General features: G+C 44.7%; 2 protein-coding genes across 2 annotated transcripts; both read right to left on the bottom strand.

The window, feature by feature from the left end:
* Nucleotides 1-1,611: 1,611 nt before the first annotated feature.
* On the bottom strand, nucleotides 1,612-18,334 carry LIX1L (limb and CNS expressed 1 like). The gene is made up of 6 exons (XM_036767829.1): nucleotides 17,943-18,334; nucleotides 10,466-10,629; nucleotides 7,846-7,986; nucleotides 4,915-5,010; nucleotides 4,290-4,367; nucleotides 1,612-3,994 (listed from the first exon to the last, which is right to left on the bottom strand). Exons 1-6 carry the CDS (start codon nucleotides 18,232-18,234, stop codon nucleotides 3,752-3,754), a joined length of 1,014 nt encoding a protein of 337 aa, XP_036623724.1. The 5' UTR covers nucleotides 18,235-18,334; the 3' UTR covers nucleotides 1,612-3,751.
* A 1,352-nt stretch (nucleotides 18,335-19,686) lies between these two features.
* On the bottom strand, nucleotides 19,687-22,055 carry ANKRD34A (ankyrin repeat domain 34A). The gene has a single exon (XM_036767828.1). The coding sequence runs from the start codon at nucleotides 22,053-22,055 to the stop codon at nucleotides 20,565-20,567; it is 1,491 nt and encodes a 496-aa protein (XP_036623723.1). The 3' UTR covers nucleotides 19,687-20,564.
* Nucleotides 22,056-23,220: the final 1,165 nt, after the last annotated feature.

Here is a 23,220-nt window from a genome sequence, read left to right as displayed (position 1 = left end):
AGGAAAATCCTCTTCTTGTATCAAGGTTAAACATACATGGAGGTCATAAAAAATGAGGTAATACAAGCTTGCTAGCTCTGCTAAAATAACGTATATAAGTATATAAGTTTTCTCATTACTTTGTTCAGGCAGCCAGAGTTTATACTCTGACTCCTTGTACGTACAAGTAAGCTAGCTTCGCTATGCTTTAAGGGAAAATAATAAACAACATGGATTTTTCTATCACCTAGCTCTTGTTGTTTCCTTCAACCAAATTTGCAGGTTTAACAAACTCAAATGCTATTTCCTCTATGAATTCTTCCTTTCATCCCACCCCCCCCATATGATTTAAATCCCGATTAGCACTTTGCCTGAACCTTTATACTTCTCTCATTCTCTCCAATCATAGAGGTTCTTGTCTTTCTCTTAAGCTCCCAGAGAGTAGCATATGTCATCTTTGTATCCAGTGTCCAGGATGATGGCATGCAATAAATATTTTAAATTAATTAACTCAATTGTAATGCAGAGGTGGAAAGGGGTATGTATAGGTTCCATCTCAGTAAAATAAAAGGAATAAAGTGCTAAACTAGTCAATATTTATTAGACAATATTGAGCATCTACTACAACACTGACCTTTTCCCTTTGAAAAGCCAGCCTGCCTTTAGATTGCTAAAATCTGATTAGTTGGGACAGAAAAAAGTTTCTTCCACCAGGGATTAGAAGGTGAAAGACAGATAAGGTAGTTTATAGACCACAGCTACAGGTACTTTTTGTTAGTCTTAGAGCCATAGAATTTTAGAGTAAGAAAGAATCTTAGGGATCGTCTAATACTGATGTTTTACAATGAATAAAATACCTACTAAATCTTAAAGGAGCTAACATGATTTCTTCAAGATTACATATTTATAAAATCACAGTTCTAATCATATCTTCCCTTCTTTCTTGCCGTCCTTCCCCACTCATCTTCCCCACCCCACCAAAAAAAAACCTTCAATAGTTCTTCATTCCTTATTAAATAAAATGCAGACTCCTTAATTTGGCAATCAGGAGTGTTAATGATTTGATTACAGTCTCCTTTTTCTAGCCCTATCTCCTAATATTCCCCTTCAAATGCCCTATGTTACACCAAAATGGACTACTACATTTTTTTGTTTGCCAAAGAGACCAATAGAGAGTTGAGACATCACTACATTACTTAACATTCTGTAAAATAATTTCCTGTGGAAAACAACCCTAAGGATTAAAGATTCACTTAAGATTGTCCCCAAAGGGTATGAGGCAAATATGGGGTTCATTCTATTTCACCAATGAAACTTAATTACTATTCTACAACCTGTACCTACAAGAAAAACTAATTGAAAAATGTCTTTTCAGCATATCTAGAAGATTACTTGGAAAGACCATGGGTTGGGAGCTATGGGTGTGGAACAATTGCATATAATGTCAGACTTGGTTGATGTGTTAGTTTTGCCAAACCTTTTTTTCTCTCTTATTCTTTGTTATAAGGGATGTGTCTGTCTGGAATGGGGAAGGATATAGCTAGAAATGTAAGTGATGAAACTATTAGTAAACATTTTTATATATGTTAAGCTCCTCTGAGATGGTTTCAAGAAAGAATCAATCTGACTGGCTACAGAAAACTGATTTTTAATTGTATAAAAGTGTGCATACAAAATACATAGAAAGTAGTAAAAGTTATGACACATAAAACTGAAGATGGGCAGCATGAGCACTGTCTCAAACTCATTGGGATCTAACTAGTAAATGAGACAAAGACCACCAGTTTGTGGCAGATGCAGGGACCAGCTCCCTATTCTTTCCCAGGGAGAGAGGAATAAGAAGAAAAGAGGTACCCAGATGAGGGCACAAGTGATTTGGGGTTTCAAATACCAAATGAAATAACTAGAGGCAATCACATCTCCAACCTAATCTGGAGTAGGAGCCCTTTATTTGGAGAGGAGGACAGGACCTCAAGAGTGAGGGTACTAGTGAATAGTACATTCTAGGTACTAGTGAAGTTGTTACTATCATCTGTACCTTTGAGCCTATATGTAGGGTTACCTAGACAATTCCCAAGTAAAAAGAGTTGCTCATCCCACCTAAAGAAGGAAGTTGGGCCACATTGCCTAAATTTCCTAAAAGTGAAGATTATGGCTAAGCAAACCAATCATGGAAAACCAATCACAGAAAACAGCTGCAAAACAAGATGATTCCCCAAGCCCAATTTAGAAAGTGCATTCAAAGTAATATACATTAGTGTAAAGGAGGTTGTAGAAGCAAATCAGAAATATATTTTAGAGAAACCTCCAGGCCACAGGGATAATTCTTTAGTGCTATTTCAGAAAATCCCTCCTCAAGGAAGAATGAGGTAAGGGAACTCACTCCCTAGTGAAAAGAAACAAAATTAGAATTTTAGAGACAGGCAGTTGGTCCTGGATCTCTTCCCCAAACATTCCAGAAAGGAAATCCAACCAGAGAAGTGTCCAGAACAGTTTACTGAACAACTCATTCATGGGTTAACTGAAAAGAAGAGAAAGAAATCTGAGTCCTGCTAAGAGGCAATATGATATAGACAGGCAACAACAGCCCTGGACTTCAAACATGGGTTCCAATTCCAGCTCCAACTCTGAGCCTCGATTTCTTCATTCAAAAAAATGGGGATATTACTACTTACGCTACCTACCTTAAAGGATTGTAAGGAAAATGCTTCATAAACTTTAAAGCATCATATAAATGTGTGCAACTACTACTACTATGATAACTGGTCAGTAGCTTCTGTCAGTAGGTAAAACAGCAGCTATTTAGGGGAAGAAGGAAAGTCCTCCACAGGTAAAAACATATCCTTTCTAAGGAGCAAAGTGATGGGAGGAATAGATATCATAGGTATGTGTTTCATTCAACATACAAGTTGCATTGTCTCCAGGGAGCAAAAAGGCCCTAAGCCAGCATTGGTTGTAAATCAAAAGGGAAGGGGGAGGGAGAGGAAGAGAAACAAATTTCAGAATCTACCACCCAGCTCTGTAGTGTGAACTGTATCAAAAAATCTGGGTTGTTGGAATAGTACAGATACATCCTGGTAGCATCTTGGATTGGTGAAGACCCCCAAGTTATACTTAGGATCACTGCTCATCTCCCTTGGCCTTTTTTCCCACCAGCTTCTCAGGGGACAACTAAGTGCAAGATGTTAGGCATCCCTGTCCTGAGCTAGAATGTGAGGGGACCTCAGAATAAAGTGGCATGGCAGGATGTGATAGGAATGACTAGGTCTTGAAGAGGTCCTAGTCAAGGCAATCCAAAGCCTGAAGCTTCATACTCTTATGTACCCTGTTTAATTCAAAGGGGAAGTAGGAAATGGAGCTGGGATAGGACAGGGAGCTTGGGCTGAAAGCTCTTACTCAAGTTGGCTGTTTTTCAAAGGCAGACAGAGGTCTCCGTACCAAACAAGCCAACCAGAAGCTTCAGAAGCACTTTGTACTCTTAGAGAACTTCTTTTCAGTAAATCTGAGAACTCGGTGGTATGAGAGTCCATAGATGTCCATAGGCAGCCCCTAGACACCTCCATGTAGAGTGGGGAATATATTTCAAATGAAACAATTGTAGGAAAGATTAGGAAAGAAGAAAATGGTTTTCCTAGACAGACAGGAAACCAGACCTAGATTTAGTATTTTTTAAAGTGTAAAAAATGAGTAAGTCTGTACAGAAATCTTTCCAAGTCTTAGAAAATAGATGTGCAAACAGAGGCTTGGAGAGGTGTGGTAGGGATGGGAGTGTCTAGCAATTAGAAGAGTGCATGGTGCCCAGTTGCCCAGCGGCCAGCATGAGAATGTCCTTCTTCTCCTTGTGGAAGCGTAGCTCTTTGCCAGCCAGCCGGGCCTCATCCAGCTCCCTCTCAGTGGATGCCAGCTCTCTGGAAAGTGCTCCTGGCACACCCTGCTCCCGGCTTACCCAGTCCAGTGCCATCTGGTGGCGAATATCATCATCCAGGGCTCTGTGTGAGTAGTGAGCCAGCACCTCCTGGTGGAAAGGGGAGAATGGGAAGGACACTTGGTCAAGATAGAGGTTCATGACACCTACATTCAACTAGAACTTAAGAATGTTTTTGTCATGGAGTCTTTACTGGGATTAGAACAGACTTGATATTTTAAATGGACCACAGGGGGAGCTCCCCAATGGGGGAAGCTGGGGAGAAAAAAAATCTAAGTAAGCTTGGATATTCTAAGCCTGACAGAGATAGACCCGCTCAGCTTCAGATCTAACACAACAAACCATTTTAATAACAGTGCTGATCTTTTCTTGTGATCTCTCTTACCTGTCGAGAACACTGTCTCTCCCTCATGGCTTTCAAGCTACCATTCCAATGCAACAGTTGGAAAACTGTCATCAGCTCCTGGGGGAAAGAATGGGACATAGTAGAGAAAAGCACTGGCCACACTTTTTGAATTCCCTGGGAACACAGAGCCTAAAATCAAGCACACTTGTAAGATTGAATGTAGTTACAATGCCTTTTAAGACCTAATCAAACTATCATTAAGTAAAGACAACTAATTTAGGTAGAACAATTTTTATGTGTGAAAAGTTTTGAAAGGGAAAAATATAATCAACTTAAAAGTTTGTTTGATGGAGAAGTGTGGGAAGACGCCAAAAATTTTGCATGGCTCACTGTTCCAAGATGACCTATCCCTAGGATGGAACTGTGATCCAACCCTGTAAGGAAGAGAAAACAGGGCTACAAAAGGAATTTTCCAGGATACCATCTATAAGTGTTCATGGCATGGGGAGTTGGGGGTGGGATAATAAGGGTAATCTAGCTCTGAGTTAAAGTGCTACACTATGAACAGCTGACTAGTAGACTAGTAGGATAAACAGGACCCTTCAAATCACAGAGCAGAAGTATTCCAGCAGGAGAAAAAGAGGGTATCTGACTAAGATGGTACCTGGAATTCCAGCATAGACTTGCCCTTGTTGGACTCCAGCATGAAGCGGAAGGCACCAATCCCTGTGTTGGGGTTGTCAGCCTCTTCCCTGTTGCCCTGATGAAAGAGACATAAGTTTGAGTTTCTGATTTACAACAGTCTTAGGTATAGTGCTTTGCTAAAGGACTCAAACCTGTGTCTGATTTTGACTGGGGATGAGTAAGCAAGGACTTTTTTTTTTAAACAACCATTTATTAAGCATGTACTATGTGCCAGGCACTGTGCTAAGTGCTTTACAAATACTTTCATTTGATCCTCACAACAACCCTGGGAGCTAGGTGATATTATCATCCCCATTTTACAGATAGGGAAACTGAGACTGAGGAAGGTTAAATGAGTTGCCCCGGGTCAAACAGCTAGTGAGAAGGTTGGATCTGAACTCAAGTCTTCTGACTCTAGGCCTGATGCCACCTAGCTGCCTCTGCCCCATAAGGATAGTTCTCTCTATTCAAGAGGGAAAACACAAATTCAGAGGTGCAATTAGGCTAGCCCAAAGGGTAACAGCTTCTGACCAGTGGTCTATGAGGCTGCTAGCTGTTGATAGGGGAACAGCTAGGACCTGAACTCTGGAAGCTATCTACAGTGGATTGATATCAAGGGCATTTGCCTGGTACACTTTCTGGAGGTTGCCTGAATCGGCTGGGGTGGGAATAAGACTCAGACACAGGTGTCTTAACTTTCAGCCTGCTGTGCTCTCTTCTTTGGTGTTGGGGCCAGCTAAAGGATCAAGGCTATATGAGGAGCAATTGACACACACTGTTTTATGAACTAAAAGAATAATAATCCTGCTAGTGTTCAGTTTCTGGGAGAAGCAAGGATGGCAAAATCCTAGAAACACGGGAGAGTTTAAGCCCTTTTCATGGTCTCTGAAGTGGCAGGGACAAACACTACCATTTTTTCTCACTAATTCTTCTTTTCTACCTCTTCTAAGTAGGTGAAAAATCTCTTCCACCACCCAACTTTTCTTTCTCCTCATATCTGTGTTGGCAATCAAAATGGGCTCTTAGCACTCAGTTCAACCAAGTTCCCCTGAAGAGTTTGGCCTTTGTTTCCTTGATTAGACTGGGAGTCCTTGGTGACCTCCTTGCCTCAGGGGAGGGCTTAGTTTACATGGGTTTGAGTGGCATGTTTGAGACATCAGAGGCTTTTAGACCACGTGGATTTAAGTCGCCTCTTTGTGACGATTTGAGGTCAGGTGCGTGGCACATGTGTGACTCACCCTTGACCCTGAAAAAGATATAAAACCAGGGGTTGGCTTTCTCTTTCTCAGAACTCTGAGCCACAGGAGGAGTGGCATGTGATTCTGGGCGGGCTTTGTCAAGCTCCCCGGCTTGTGAACTCAGATGTTGATGCTTTTTGCTAACTGTGAATTGTGATTTGGTCTCTTTCTAATGTATCTTTGTATTTGTATTTGCTCTGAAGTTCAGGGTGCTGGATTTTTCCCCTGAACTAAGTGAGTGATATTTGTATGCTGGATTAAAGTAAACTTGTCAACCCCTTAATGTTGCTTTTCTTAGTAAAGCAGATCAAAAGAACCTATTCTGGCAGCGTTCTTGTTGTTGGGCTTGTGTTGGTTTTTCACCCCCACAGCAGCTGCTAGCCGGATTGTTGAAACAATATCCAAATTAAAAAGCAGCTGGAAAGGGTAAAGGGATGGGGTTATGAGTGGCTTGGTCAGGACTGATGGGTGAGAAGAGGCAGCCATTCCCATTACTTTCCCCCCACCATTAGAGTCAGCCTACATTGTACTTCAACCTTTAAGAAGTCATCAATAATTGAATTATGCATTTTTTTAACCTGCAAGAGATTTTTAAGTTCACCAAATTCACTGGCTTGACAGATGGAAAGAGAAGCACATAGAGTCACACAGCTTGTATTTGTGGTAGAACCAGCACCAAAGAGCAACGATAACATTCTACTGGTATCTGAGGCTAATAGCAAGACTGTAAATTTCAGTTTTGCCTCTGGATTAAAAACAAATGGGAACTATAGTCTGAAGAGTGTAATTGCTATTAGAGATAGTAGTAATCTATCCAATTCTTAGTTATTTGTGCTTATTGAAGGGAGTGGTAGGGATGAATAAACTCAAAGAGCTTTCATCCCTATATAAGCTGTTTTCAGTGGGCTTCCTAATTATTTTTACATTACCTAGGTACACTGGGATTGAGGGAAAGAGTGCCACACTAGGTCATAGGGGAAAACATCCAGGGATTAAAAATGTGCCACAATTGATCCTCAATGCAGATAACAGCCATATAATCAATTTGGTGTATTTTTCTTCCCTTTGATCACAGAACAAGGACAGGGGACAGAAAAACAGATGTGGAACTACTCAATTTGGGGGAAGGGGTATGTTATAGGATGAGAGATGGCAGTAGCTATGGCAGAGATATCTCTTGGACCAAAAAGGCAAATCTGAAGGATGAATCATGTTCCTTTTAAAGGATAAAAATGGGTTTTTAGCCCACCCCCAGCCCCTAAAAAGGTCAGAGTCAATGTAGGATCACATAAAAGGATTCCTTGCTGGAGTTGGTGGCAAATTAAACAGGAAAGGTGGAAAGATGAGAGGGAGCAGGTTATGTACAGAAAGAAAGGGAAGAATGTTGCAAACAAACAAAGGAGCAAACAGAAGTTAGACACGTTTTTATTTTGGGATTTCATGATTTGCTAGTAAACTTCAGGGGTTCCAGATGCCAGACAATCAAAATAAAAGAAAAAAGCACACACATACACAGAGCAAAATAGAACAAAACAAAACAAAAAAAACCAGACATGGATAATGAAAAAAATGAAAGAAACAGAATGAAAGAGCAGGCAGGCAAAGAAAAGAAAGTTTCTCAACTCTCCCACACTTCAGCCCCACTCTCTCTCACTCCAATTCCAAATGCTTACATTGAAAGATGCCAGGGCCTCTGAGACACTCTTCTCAATGAAGTCATCTGTGATTCTTCGGGAGGGATGCTCGTTAAACACAGAGTTCATTAGCGCAATCTTTGCAGCACTCCGACGGGCCTCAGCTTTTGTTGGGCAGAACTGGGCAAGAAGAGAGACAGAGACGGGAAGGGAACTCATAAGCGTGTGTGTGTGTGTGTGTGTGTGTGTGTGTGTGTGTGTGTGTGTGTTTGAGAAGGGGGAAAACAGGAGAAAGGAAAAGAGCAAATGGATGAAATCAGTTGTGCCCCACACACTCAAGTTTTCCTTGCAAAATGGCTCTGGAGCTTGGAACCATACACAATTTTGCCTCAACATCCTGAAGTCATTAAGAGGGAGCTGGAGACTGCTGTAATCCACACCATACTGAATGCAGAATAAAGGAGGCAGCTGAAGTCAGCATATAATCACTGCACATGAAAAATGTCCCTGTTCAAATTGTCAACAGAATTAATTACTCAAAAGCCAAACTCTGGCCAGCCTGTTAGGAATCTGTCTTGTTCCCTGGCTCTGAGGATGGAGATGGGGGCTTGGGGATTGGAGGATGTTTGTCCCCCTTCTTTTTTTGGACCTATCCAAAGAATTGAAGATAAGAATAAAATCCTACCTTGGGCTAAGGCTATTGTGGCAGGGCTTACTACCCTCTGGGCTCCTTTAGTCCTAATAACTGCAGGAAGCCCAAGGCTAGGTAGGGATTTCCAAACCAGAGTCTATAGTCCAAGATTAAATGTAAGATGAGGTAGAGAGAAAAGAAGTGGTTTTTTTGTGTAGTCTATCCATGCACCTAACACAAGAACCACATCCAGTCTGATTTTTAAAATCCAAACAAACCCTTCTACTTTGTAGATGGCCCCTCTACTTCAGCTCTCAAAACTGATCACAATAACTATTCAAATGCCAATTTAAAGAATCCAAATGTCATTTTAAAAAAAGCTTAAGATTAAGGCAAAAGAGAAGGTAGTGAAGGGAAGGAAGAAAGTGAATTGCGTGCTTAGACATAGCCTGTAACAGGTTTGCATCAATATTAGGATATTTCATACTTCTCTAAATCTTCCTTAAATTGACAGCTCTGAGGTTAGGGATCTAGCTCTATTCTGCTGACAAGGCTTCTCTCTTTCTTATTCTCATGGATGTGTGTCCTTTACTACTCACTCACTAGCCAGATGTCTGCTTTACAAGTAAGCTTGTCTACCATTCTACAGCAAAACATGGAAAAGACCCTCAGAAACAAGTGACTAGTGAGGAAGCCACATTAGATTGTATGTATCAAAGTGTGGGCATAAGAGGTGCAACTCAGGAGAGAGGCCGGGAAAGATAATCCTACTCTACCCCTGAAAAGGCCTTTACTCAGGCTGGATGTCACGATAAAATGTTCAAATCCTCATCAAACAATATGAGGAGGTATGGGTGGGGAAAAGTAATACCTTGTTTTCTAAAAAAGAATGCATAAAAATTAAGTCTGCTACTTTGTGTGTGTGTATGTATGTATGTATGTATGTATATATTTACTTCTCTGAAATAGTTAAGTACTCTGAGGGGGAAAAAAGTACATTTAATAATCTAATATGAACTTATCTATTCTTCTAAGGTTGTTTATATTTGAAGCTAGAATTGATCTAGAATTGGGGTTAAGCAAATTGTGAAACATAGAACAAAGATGTCTGTTTTCTGACAATTCTCACCCAAACTCCTAATCTACAACAAAGGGCTACTTAAAGGGCTGCCTGCTTTGAAAGGGATAAGCAAGAGAATCTTAGAAAATCATTCCATTAGCAATATTTTCCTATTTTAAGCTTTATCCAAATGCCATAGCATATGAACGAATGAATTTTTGAAAAATCATGTGTTATGTGCTTGTTATATGCCATGTACTTTGTAAACTGGGGGAAAGAGGAGGGCTCACTACCTTCCCCACACAGTGATTACTGCCCTCATTTAATATTTTTTCCTAGAACTATGGAATTTTAGAATTGGCTGTAATCTAGTACAACCCCCTCTTTGTGTTCCAGAGACACTGATTTGCCTAAAGTCACAGGGCTAGTTAATGATCAAGCCAGGTCTCATAACTCTTAGAACAGTGTTTTTTCCATCATACCTCACTGCCTTCCTTTCATCCCTCAGGGTCCTCAACAGAGCCAAGTTTAACTGACTTACTTTCTTCAGCAGCTGCACAGTAAAGCCCAGGCCAAGAAGTAAAGAAAAAACTTGCACTTCTCCAGAAGCAGAGATGCCAAGGAGTTAGGATGTACTGATATATAACAGGCTTGGCTGTGTGCTTAGAGAACCAACAACATATGGCAAGGGACAAACTAGCCACAATGGTCCAGGTTTGGGAATGTCATCTCATTCAGACTAGAGCCTCAGAAAATTCAGGCAAAGCTTAGCATGCCCCTTAGATTCTTTAGTGGTAAAAACAAGAACAACAAAAAACCTCAAATATTTGCCATTACAACTATTGGTATTAATCCCCAAATGTGTGTTTTTAGATAGGAATTTAAGACTGCTTTCAAGTAGCTGAAGGATAAGAGAGCTAGAAGTATTTGCGCCTTTATTTTGGCTATTGCCAAATCTGTGAGCTTACCTGGAAACTACCAAAGCAACTTCCTCCAGGTAGAGTGACATAACAGACATACGGAGGGCTGTTGGAGGGCACCATCTCATAAACCACTAGAGCCCCATTCTTCAGGTCAGCTCCACGGGACTGCTTCATCTGCCAAAATTCCTGCAGAGCCTCCACCACATTCACTGTAGAAAAAGAGGAAGCCAGCTACAAGAACATCTCCAAACCTTTAACATGTGCTATGATTCTACTTCTTAGTTCACCACCCCAGCGCTTAATTAGCTTGACCTGGTACACTTAACCTATGACAAAGTCCATGCTTGCCACTGGCAACTCCATAACTTCATTCCAAGAAATCCAGGGAATAGCCATCATATTTTGTCCTTGGCCACAAAGTATGGCAACCTAAACTCAACAGATCACATGCTAAGAAAAGCTTCAAAGAAGAGTCTGCCCCTGCTATTCCTATCCTATCTGGTAGAGTAGAAAGAATACATTACCCCACAAATAGACCACCGACTCTGGGGGAAAATCTGAACCCTGTTTGGTGATACTCATCATGTTTCTGGAGAGCAGTTTGGTAACCTAATTGGACTCTTCCTTCACTCTGGCTGCCATCAAGGTCTATATTATATGAATGAATATTTCTTAGGAACCTAGGATTTAGAAGTGGAAGACGCCTTAGAGATCCAGCAGATCAGTCAATCAACAAGCATTTATTAAATGTCAAACTCCTTAACTTTAGAGATGAAGAACCAGAGGGTCAGAAAGATCAAATACCTTATCTGACGTCACACAAGGAGCAGAGTCAGAATCCAAACCAAAGAACTGGGTCTCCAAGGTCTCTATGCTGACATTCCCACTATACTACTCTACCTTCTAGTTCTTTCTCTACATGTTTGTGAACATGAGGCAGAACTCTATTTCAGAGCCAATCCTGCTGGCACTTAGCTCCCTTACCACACCCTTGTTACCTAATTTACTTTCTCCTCTACTCAGAAATATTTCTTACTTCTACTCCCTCCACTGTATTTCAAATGATGACCTGAAGACTTAGAATACAAAATCTCATATTTTAAGATCCCTGTACACCCTGAACAGCACCCATCCCCTGATCCCCACCACCGCATGCACGTACAAATCATAGCCATTAACCACTGCAAGGATATATATTTTTTAATGATAAACATTTTTTAAAAACATTTTGTTTTAAAACTTGTTTTACAAATAAGTTAAAAAGCCTTGGTTTTAACTAAAATATGACTGATAGAAGTTTTGCTCACCTGCACTTTCACTGCAACAATCTTCAAGAGTGAGTTAGAGGTCATAAAACAACACAAACTCCTAACTGTATATTGGCTTGATTTTGATTCCTGGTGGTACTCATTCTTACATTAGGGAAACTTGCAAAGTGGGGAAGGATTTGCTCATTTACCCACCCCAGTTCCTGGCCATCAGATCTTTCATTCTGTCTCTTTCCCACCCTTAGTATTAGGAAGGGCTCTTCTAAGGTCACTCTGGCCCAAACTGCTTAGCCATCATTGTTCTTTCCTTCTGGTCTTTTCAGCCCCAGTTCCCTTTTTGAGAAGACCTACACAATAGGCTGGATGGCAGCTCTCCTGACTAGCAAACAACAGGGAGAAGGGGAAGGGGAAGGGGCTATGTTGGTCCCATTAAAAAGTTCACATCCATGCTCAACTTCCAACTATGTCCCTCTTGGCACAAAACTCACGTCCACCTTACAAACATAGCTCTGTCTCACTTGCCTGTAACAAACTAGCTGCTAACTTCGGCTTTTCGAGAGACCACTCAAAGCTGAAGGAAAGAAAAAGCCTTATTTAGGGATAGCTGATAAGTGATGACACAATGCTAATAGGAAGGGGCAGTTAATGTTACTTTTTATTTTGAAATGCAACAAGGTTGAAAGAACGGAGTGATTTTTAAAAAGGCACACACTTCTACCTATCAATAACTAACCTATTATAAGTCAGTGGCAGGTACTTGAAATAAGAGAAATGAGAACAATAGGACCAAAACCAAAAGGATAGCCGCTCATCAAAAAGTATTTGCTAAACAGATAATTGTGTGTGACACACTGTGATGAACAAAGAGAAATACACCGGTATAGTTTTTGTCCTTTAGAAGTTTACAATCCAAGATAGACATTACTAATACAGAGACAGGACTTACATACATAAATTCAATATAGTGTATTGTTAATTAAGGTGGGACTTTTTTACTGTTTTAGAATGCTAAATTAAGTGCCTTTGATTAAGTCTTACTAAGTGCAAAGCTCTAGGCACACACTGTTTTGCTAACTAGGTGTAAAGCCCCAGGCTCACACCCTTTTGCTGATTAGATGTGAATCCTTCAGGCCCTGAACAGGATACAAAAACTCAAAGGTTAGAATTTTGTCTGGGGCTCTCACTCAGTGAAGGAGTGTTGATGTGGAGACTCTGGGTAGCCATTGTTAAAGCTCCTTGGCTTTGATAACCCAGATGTCGGTTTATATTTGGTCTGTTTATAATGTATGTTTGTAATTTGTTTATATTTGCTCTGAAGTTCAGGTTGCTGGCTTTTCCTCCTGAACTAAGTGAATGATATTTATATGTTGGATTAAAGTGAGATTGTTAACCCCTTAAAGTTACTTTCCTTAGTAAAGCAGATCAAAAGAATCTGTGCTGGCAGCTCTTGTTGCTATCTTGTTGGGTCTTACACCCCACAACAGCTGCTAGCCGAATTGTTGCTACAAAATACAATATAGTAAAAACATGAAAAAGACAGTGAAATATATTTATAAACACAGGTATATAAATGGGGGTGGCTAGAATGGGTGAGTAGATAATGTAATTGGGGAAAAGTGAAAGAGAACAGTGATGGGAGTACCCTAGCTATTGTTGTTTGTCCTTCATTTTCAAAAAGTACCAATGATATAATGGGGCGACTTGGGTTTAAGTCATCAGCCTCACTCTCTCTTCCAGAGTCATCAAGGTCCAGTGGTAAAAGAAAAGTCAAGACTGGCACTAAGAGATTGGTAGGAGAAGAGGAAGCTGGGTCAAATCAAGTCCCATTTAAGGTTACAGAAAGTTTCGAGGACGGTAAGTGAGATCCTATTTCTTAATTCACCTTTCAGGATATAGATCTTATTCATTTAGTGTGATGAAGAGGCAAAGAAAACTCTGACTCCAGGGGCTTCCTACCAGCTGATGTCACTTAAAAGGGAAAGAGGGTATGAGCTCTGTAAAAATCTCTCTCCTCAACCCACAAAGGCCACTTTTCAAGCTTCAGGGACTCGTTGATTATAAATAATGATCTACTGAGTTGGATAATATTTTGGTTTAACATGGCACCATAGGGCAAGATTTTAGATAGGAGCCATAAAGCACATTAGACTCCTGGAGACATGGACAAGAGCTTTAATAAAAAACACAAAGATTTACTTGTGGCACGTAAATTTAAGTTAAGAATATTTCCTAGAGAACAAAGGGATAACAATTCACTCAGTAACAAATGGCAGGAAGGATTTAGAGAGGCTCTTAGGAAGGGAAATACCATAAAGAAACTGTGACTTTGGGGGGAGCTGACAATTCCACAGAAAACTAATCCAGAATGCAATTTCTAAACTATGGAAACCCCTGGATCAGCAAGTTTAATTCCATAGTATTTAATAAACCAAGACTCTGGATGTAATTCAGACAAGACATAGAGACTGTATTAAAAAGGGGAAGATAGAGAAGAGAACAAATAGATTTATGTTGATTTAGGAATTTTTAGGTTAGGATGATGGGATATTTTGTTCATGCTAATTATGCAAAAGCTCCAAGCAGATTAGTAGTATTATAATCTCAAGGGAGAAGAATCAGAGGAGGGAACTATGCAAAGTTATACAGCAAAGTAGGGAACTTGGCTAATAGACTCCCATCCATCCAATTATACTAATTCTGAAGATTCAGCCAAACAGAAACATAAAAAGATGATATGCTTTGGTGCATTAGGGAACAAGGGGGAATACTAAAACATTGTTTAATCCCCCATACTGTATGCAGAGCTCACTCCTAAGAGTGTGAGTTGTAGGGGAGAAGACCGGATAGAGAGGAAAGCTTAATGAGGGATTCAGGACACAAAGCAGAAATAACTGAAGGGTATTTAATTTAAGTGTTGAAGTAAAAGCTAGATACTGTTACAAGGCAACATCTTCTGAAAGAGATGAAAGATTAGGAATTCATAAGGAACCTAGGTGAAGAATGGGAAAGGCCAAGCAAAGAATGACTAGTGAAGAAATATGAGCAAATTATGTTCCAGAGCCAACTATTCCAGAATCAATCAGGCCATCTGCTAAAGGCCAAACCACCAGTCATTGGAAACATGGGTACAAAGCCATTGGCAGCTTCACCTATGAAACTGAGGAGGAGTTAGTGTTTCCATGTGGTCTGGAAGGACTCTCCACTTAAAGAAAGTAGACTCTTTTTGAGATAAACCTACCTGCCAAATTCTACTAGATAGACATCTGCTGGATACCCAGCTAGAACTAGTTTGGGAATCCAATCAGAAAGTCTTAAGATTAGGGGTAGGATGGTGGGATGGAGAGGAAGGGGATAAAGAGTGGAAGAGGAAATGTAGGGAGTTCAGGAAGAGAAAACTGCACAATCTGAGGCCTGACTGATAATCTATCATCAGCCTCCACTGATTCTTCCTGCCCTTTTTTGCATGTTAAAGTTACTGTTTATTTTTTTCAGTTAACAAACATTTTCTCCACCTCCTACCTCCCCCTCCCCCTCAGAAAAAAAAGAAAAACAAAACACTTGCAATGAAAAAAAAGAAAAACAGACTGCCATATTGTCCTCATTGGAAAATGTGTCTCATTCTACACCCAGAGTCTATCCTCACTCTGTTGGGAAGTGGGTAGCATTCTTTAGCATCTAAACTCTTCAATCATGCTTGGTCATTGCATTGATCTGAGTTCTCAAGTCTTTCAAAGTTGTTCATTTTAAAAATACTGTTATAATTCAAAGTTTTCTCCTGGTTCTGTTCCCTTCACTTGCATCAGTTCAAATAAATCTTCCTAGGTTTCTTTGAAACTGTCTCCATTTCTTATGGAACAATTGGATTCCATTACATTTATATACCATAATTTCTTCATTTTCCAATTAAGAACTCCTTTAGTTTTCAAGCATCTAGGTGGCTCAGTGAATTGAATGCTGGGCCTGGAATCAGGAAAACTCATCTTATTAAGTTAAAATCCAGCCAAAGACACTTACTAGCTGTGTGATTAGTCATTTAACCTTGTTTGCCTCAGTTTCCTCATCTGTAAAAAGATAGGGAGAAGGAAATGGCAAACAACTCCAGTATTGCTGCCAAGAAAACCCCAAATGGGGTCATGAAGAGTTGAATGCAACTGAATAACAACCCCTGGTTTTCAGTTCTTTGCCACCACAAAAAAGAGCTACTATAAATATTTTTGTATCTGTGGGTCCTTTTCCTCTGTTTTTTTTAAATAATTTTAATCGCTTTGTCGGGTTTTTTGTCATTTAGTAGTTGCATTACCCTCATATTCTTTCTAGGAACACTAGAAAATTCACCTAAAGGTCTCAGATTAGAGCTCAACTAGGAGGTGTTGGAGATCTATCATATACATTTTTCAAAAACAATGTGAAAATCCTGAAGAGAGAACCTTCAGGTTTGGAAACATGTGGAAAATTATTCTCAGTCATTAATGATCTTCCTTCTATTCACTCCTTAACTCTCTGAAACTTGGTTTCTGACCTCATTACTCCACTAAAACTGCTCTTTCAAATTTATCAATTGACTCTAATTGCCAAAGCTGACAGTCTTTTTTCAGTCTCTGCTGTATTTGACACTATTGACTTCCCTTTCTTCTCTGGGCTTTTGTGACACTGCTCTCTCCTGGCTCTCTCCTGTCTGACTGATCATCTTCAGTCTCCTCTGCTAGTTCTTCAATCATAACATGCCCTGTAACTGTGGGTGTTTCCTAAGGCTCAGTCCTAGGCCCACTATTCACTCTCTATACTCTTGGTTAATTAATCAGCTTCATTACCATTTCTATACCATTCTATATCATTTCTATACCCATAACTCAAACATAATTATATAAATTGCCCCAGTCTTTCTTCTGAGGTTCAATCCCTATTTTATTGAAGGAACTTCATTCTTCCAATCTCTGGGATTCCTCACTCTCCCTAATCCTACTTATCCAATTAGTTATCAGATCTTGACATTTCTACCTCTACAACATTTCTCACATCTGACCTTTTTTCTCTAGGGAGGCTTGGAGATGCTAAACGCCTTACCCAACCAAGGTCAAATAGCTATATAATGTTAAAGCTGGGGCTTTAACTCAAGTCTCCTAGGTCAGCCTTCTTTTTACAACACCACAGAGCCTTTATGTTCATTGAATGAATGAAGCAAAATCTGCTGGCTGCTTCTTTAACTGGTGAGAGTATACCTCCCCAAGGTGGAATGGTCAGTAACCTATAAAGGTGTACATCAAGAAAACAAGAGGTAATGGCAGCTTCATCAGTTTACAATCCTTGCACACTCAATAAACTGAGCTGGGTTATTTTCCACATTCCCAAATTAATTAAAAAAATTAATCACTGGCTACATACAGCAAAAGCAGAAGAACAGTCCTGGACTTGAACAACTCTGCTGTGTTTATCTGAGGATTAAACTTTACACTGCTGTGATTTATGAAGACCAAAGGAAAATGAGACATGTTTCTTCAAGGGATTACAAAATTACAATTTAAACTAGTGAATTCTCTGGCCTCTTTAAAAGTGGTCTTTAAGACTGAGAAACGCCTGGCATCACTTTCCACTCTATCTTAAAAGAGAAAAAAAAATAGTCCCCTCCCTAGCAAAGAAAAAAGGATCCCAATATACAGAAGCAGCCTTCTTATCTTCATACCTAGGACTACTTTTTCACAAATCACTAGACAGAGTCTGGAAATTGAGCATCCATTCCATTCAATGAGTATTTCTTACATGCCCATGACGTTGGGTACCCAATTCCCCTGCCTGGGGGTGTTGCCCAACGCTCAGTCCTAGGCACACTGCTCTCCCCCAACACTCATAGGCTCAATGGTCATGTCTATACGGGCAGTTCTTAAGTCTGTGTGGTCAGCGTCAGCCCCAGCCCCAGCCTTTCTTCTGAGAGTCTGCGTTGTTGATGCAAAGACAAAAAGGAAAGGGGCCCCTGCCCTCAGGACGCTTACGATAAGCTCCACGGGCCTCGGATAAGAATCGCTAGTGGAAATGGGGCTTGACCACATCCCAACCCCCCGGTCTCAAGGGGCCAGGTCTCCAGATTCGCCGCCTGCAAGGCCACGAAGGTCAGGAACCCAAGTGGCATGCAGCCGGGGTGTGCCTCGGGGCTAGCCTGCTACCCGGTCACAGCTTAGAGGCCACGACCTCTCCGTGGGCCTCGAGTGGGAGGCCCGAGTGCCTCCCGCGGGGAGTCCCCGCCGGGCCCCCAGACTCACCCCGGCCGTAGCCCTGCGTGTGCTTGGCGAAGCTCCTCACCACGGCCTCCACGGCCTCGCGCAGCACGGCGGGGCTGCCCGTGGCGCCGGGGGGCAAGGGGAGCCCCGCAGCCCCGGACAGCAGCAGAGGGGGCGGCGGGGGGGCCGGCGGCGGCGGCGCCGGCTGGGGGCCCCCCGGGGGACTGGCGGCTGCCGCGGCGGCCCCGGTCACTCCGGGTCGAAGAGCTCGCAGAGTGCCCATCCCGCCGCCGCCCACTCCGGGCTGCAATCGCTGCGCCCGCATCGTCTCCATCCCGGCTGGCTCCCACAGCGTTCAGCCGCGGCCCAGAAAACTCCTCAGCAGTCCCCTCCGGGCCCCGGAGCTAACGGTCTCCGAGGTCTGAGACAGCTCGGGCCTCGCGCCTCGGGGCGGGGCCAGCCGTAAGGGTTCCACTGGCTGTCAGTCATGAGGGGGCGGGGACGAGCCGGCTCTGTGCCAATCACAACCAGGGGGCGGGAGAGAAATCCTGCCTTCCCACCGCAGGCAGACTACCGCGGTGGGTGGAGCTTCTGCAGCAGCCATTTGAGGAGAAGAAAAGCGGACTCTGACCAATAGGAATCCAGACGTCTTCGAGAAAGGCGGGCCAAAACCTGGACGCCTCCAAAGAGGATCTGTGTCAGTCGGCGAAAGGAGGCGGGATCAGATGCCCCCGAGCCGCTGTGAGACCGCTAGGTCCTATCGCATCCGCCTATTGTGACCCTGTTTGGGGGCTAGCCGCGGCTGGCAGTCTTTGCTTCGCTGTCTTTTCCTTTGGTGGAGATTGAGAGAACATCTGAATGGATTTACATTTAGGCCCCGAGATCCAAAGACTGGCCCCTAGCGTCCGCCGGGCTTCCGGCCAGACAGCGGCATTCTTCTGGGCGCCCGGACTCTGGCACCTCCCGGTTAATTGATGCAGTCTTTCCCGACTGAGCGACACTGAGTCCTCCTGGCCCCTCGAGGGGCCCTCTGGAGGCAGAGGGAAGCCGAGGGATGAGCAGGGAACGAGGTTCTACCCGACAAGATGACCATTCAAACTCCTGGCGGACAGCCCCGCCCCGGACTGCGGGGGCGGGGGCGAGATGTAGGGGAAGGAGAATAGAACAGGCCTCTCTGGAGGTGGCCCAGCCGGACTGGCCTGCCTCAGTTTGCCGAGGAAGGGAAGTCCAGGAGGAGAGGCTGAGGCCCCATGCTGGGTGGGGAGGGGCTCGATATCCTCACGTCATGAGTGATTAAGCATGTTAAAGGGGTGAAGTAAAAAGATCCTGGGACGCAACTAGATGTGGGACGAACCCTTAACTTTTCTGTTTATTTACTAATGTAATCATAGGACAGTTCCTTCAACTCTCCAACTCAGTTTCCTCATCTCTAAAATGGTATAACGTTGCACTACATTTCTCCTTGTGTTGTTTTGGTGTTAAAGGCTCTTTGTTTACCTTACAGCACTAAATCTACATGTTCTTTCCTTATCGTTAGGTGAACCTGAGATAGATGAATCCTAGGGATCCAAAGGAAAGTGAAAGGAAAAAGAATTAAAATTTCAAGATGAGGAAATGAAAGTTATCTTTTCCTCTACCACCATTCCAGGGCATCTTAGAAGTTATAATCAAGATTAGGTTCAGTACTACCCAACCCATCCCCTCCTCCCAAGTGAGTGGAGAGACGTGGTTGAAACTTCTGAACACCTTTATTTTGATATGTCAAGAGGGGCATTAAGATCACTGACCTCCTCAGCCTTGGGGGGACAGAAGCTCACATGAAAGTGCAGTTTGGACTGCATGCCCCACTTCTCCTGGGAAGACAAGACAACCTGATATAATGAATTGATTTGGGGTAAGGAAGTCTCTGGTCTGTTGGAGGAAAGGAGGGAAGAGTGGAGGGAGCAGTGAGGGGAGCAGCAGAGCTGGGTGCAGCAAGAGGTTCCTTCTCAGAAGGGGAACTCAGGGCCTGGAAAGCAACATTTTCTCGAGTTCTGTGGGGTAGGGAAATTGGGGAGGGAGAACAGAGGATCAGAGAACCCAGTCTAGTAGGTGGGTTAAGGGGGATCCCAAAAGAGTCAAGACATTTCCACTGGAATTGGATGTATAAATAATGCATTATAGGGCATGTGCCACTGTACCTAATAAATAGAAATAAATAATTGCAAGCACAAGAAGGTAAGGGATTGGTGGAGATTTGGGGGGGGGGTGGAGGAGGGGTGTTAGGTTAGGCACTAGTCATTAGCAGGTAATCTCACTGCCTGTGAACAAGTGCAAGTATATTTGGGGGCCCATGCACCAATGAGCACTTTTGACCTCATGGTGCATGCAAGTGCATAGTGCCTGTGAGCTCAGGATGATCCCACATGCAAGTGCACGGGTGCATCAGCCACACACATGACCCCTATATGTTCGTGGCTGCCCAGTACATGTGAGAAGCCTGGTGACCTTTCAGGTAAAGTGCTCTGTGCCCGTGAATATGTGCATCTCTGCAGAGTGCACTATACAGTGCCTATGAGCAAAACACAAGAGGCCTCTAGCGTGTGTGCATGGTGTATGTGAGCTGGTGACCTCACCTGCCCTGCCATAGCCTTGTCCACACCATTCCGAGCTCCTCTTACCCCCTCAACGCCCTTGTTCTCCTGGTCCCCCTAGACTCTGGAACCCCCCTAGCTGTCTTATCTGCTCTGTCTGCATGGAGTGACGTCTCACTAATTTCCTCTTGGCCCTGGGAGACCCAAGGCCCCCGGAATGATGCGGAGCAGGGAGGGATGGGGCCCGACACCCTGGCAGAGGTCGAATGTCTGGGATGGGAGGGTGGGGACTGACATTGAGTGGCGGCAGGAAGCCTGGCCGGGTATGGGAGATGTGGTCCAGGAGCAACGTCCCAGAGCCCCTCCGTTCCAGCAGCCCAGGACTCCGTCTCCGTCCACTCAAAGGAGACACAGCCCCGGGAAGGCTCTCTTGAGACTGCCCAGGTGAAGTAACTGAACTGGCCGGAGGGAGGGTCAGTGGGGAAGCGTTGTACCAGCGGCGCTCATGAGACAAGCGACTGGAGTCCGGAGAATCAGTGCATAGGTGACTGGGGCCGTCTAGCTCCACCGGCTCCATGCGGCTCAGCTTCTGCTTCAGCCCGGGCAGGGGAGCCGATTCCTGGGCCTCCGGCGCCGTATTGCGCCGGGAAAGGGCCCCTCCACCTGTCACTTTTTCAGCCCACGGGGGTGGTTCCTCAGGCCCCTCGGTGCTGTGGCGCCGAGAGAGCCGAGGTCGACTTGTCAGCGCCAGGCCGTTAAATTCGGCAATCAATCGGTCAGTCCCCGGTCGCCCCTCGGCCGGCGGGAGCGGTTGAGGAGGGGCGACTAGCCCCCAAGGCTCGGAATTGAGCCTCTTGAGTGGTTTAGGTGGCGGGTGGCGGGGTGGTTTGGGGAGGGGCTCAGAAGAAGCGGGGTCGTCTGGGGGCTTAAGGAGGGGGAATTCGAACACGTCTCGCTTCTCCTCCTCCTCTTGGGCCCGGGGAGACAGCACTCCTTTTCCTCCCCCTCCAGTCTGCAGTTGGATTTCCGAAGGCGACATGCAAACCCCTGGGGTTGGGACTGGGGCAGGCGGGTCTTCGACCCCCGGGGAGGGAGGAGAATTGAGATACTGCCGGGTCTTCTTGGTGCCCGAGGGCGAAGTGTCCGTAGTAATGATGATGACTTCTGTGCCCTTGGCTTTGCAGGCTTCCAGCAAAGCTGAGAGGGTCTCGCGATCACCGCGGTCCAACGCGTGGACTAGAGCTGAGGCGCCAGCGTGGTCGCGGGCCGACGGGTCCGCGCCGTGGGCCAGGAGAAGGGTAGCTACTGCAGCTCCTCCACCTCCGGCGCAGGCGTGCATGAGAGCCGTGCGCCCCAGTCGATCAGCTATGTTGGGGTCAGCGCCCTGCTCCAGGAGGTAGCGTACCATGCGGGCCCGGCTCTCGGGGTCGTCGTAGCGGGCCCGACAGGCAGCCATCAGCGCAGTCTCCCCCTGCGCGTCGCCCTCATTCACGTAAGCACCTCCCTCTAAGAGCAACCGAGTCAAGCGCAGCTTCCCCTGCCCCACTGCCCGCAGGAGAGCGTGCCCCTCGGCGTGCAGCATGGCCAAAGTGGTGGGTGGGAGAAAGGCAGCGGCTGAAACTACCAGAAGAAGAGGTGGAGAGGGAGATGCGGGACAAGGATGGGGACAGTGCCTAGAGGAGGACTGAGGCTCAGCAGCTACGGTGCTCCCTGTCAGAGAGATAGACCAACATTGACAGACACAAGCATAGAGACAAGACAGGGAATCATAGAGATACAGAGATTTGGAGTGGGTCACTGTGGCACACAGTTCCGTCCTCTGCCCCATGCCACTATGCCCCCCTAAAAGCTGGTCTGAAAAAGAAGCTCGCGTGCACCCGCCCGCGATGAATGCTCGTGCAAGTGCGTGTGTGCACGCGCGGGAATGTCCGCACCCCAACCTTCACCCTCAGCCCCCGAGCCATTTCCAGCCACTGATTTTCCTCATCCTCTCTCCAAAATAGCTCTAGCCAGAGTGCAGACCTCCCCTCTGTAGCACCACTTCCCCCTTCCCACGCGCACACCCATACATTCCCAGTGCTTTCTCCCTTTCCTCGGAGCCGCAGCTCTGGGAGGGGTCGCGGCTCGAGTCCAAGGGTCTTAAACTGGAAGAGGGAAGAGTCCAGAGTTCCCCTTTCTCCAGCTGTGTTCCCTATCTCCCGCTCCTTGTTCCCCTCCCAGGCGGTGTGCCCAGATACCTGTATGTCCGCAGGATCTCCTCCCGGCCAGGGCCTGGGCTGGGACCCGGACCAGGGTGCAGTCTGGGTGAAGAAGCCGGGTCCTTAAGCACCCACATGGTGGGGGTAGGCCTCTGTGGCCCCCACTGTATCTGTGCTCGAGCCTAGGCTCCCCTGCTCCAGATCCCTCCTCCCGTGCGCCCCGGGCGCAGCGCCGGCTCTGGGAGGGGGGGGGGGCGGAGCTCGGCGGAGCTATTTATAGACGTGTCTCTGCGGGTGGGGGTGGCAGGCACCAAATCTGCTCCTTTTCCAATCCCCCATTAAAAACCTCAGAAAACAAAACCCACTACCCCAGGTTTTCTAAGCTTGACTAACATATCTTAGCCATTTAAACCTAGCTATTTGTAGAATCCAGTCCCAAGTTGGGTATCTCTTCTTTCCCTAGCCCCCTCAGGGCTGCCTGCACAAATTCTAGCTAGGCTTCCCCAGCTACCAATTTCCAGGACTTGACGTGTTGTGGCTGTGTGCTAG

This window comes from Trichosurus vulpecula, chromosome 7 (genome assembly GCF_011100635.1).
Source record: "Trichosurus vulpecula isolate mTriVul1 chromosome 7, mTriVul1.pri, whole genome shotgun sequence".
NCBI classification, from domain to species: domain Eukaryota; kingdom Metazoa; phylum Chordata; class Mammalia; order Diprotodontia; family Phalangeridae; genus Trichosurus; species Trichosurus vulpecula.
Note: the sequence above shows the minus strand (reverse complement) of the source record. Positions and strands in the feature narration are given on the sequence as shown.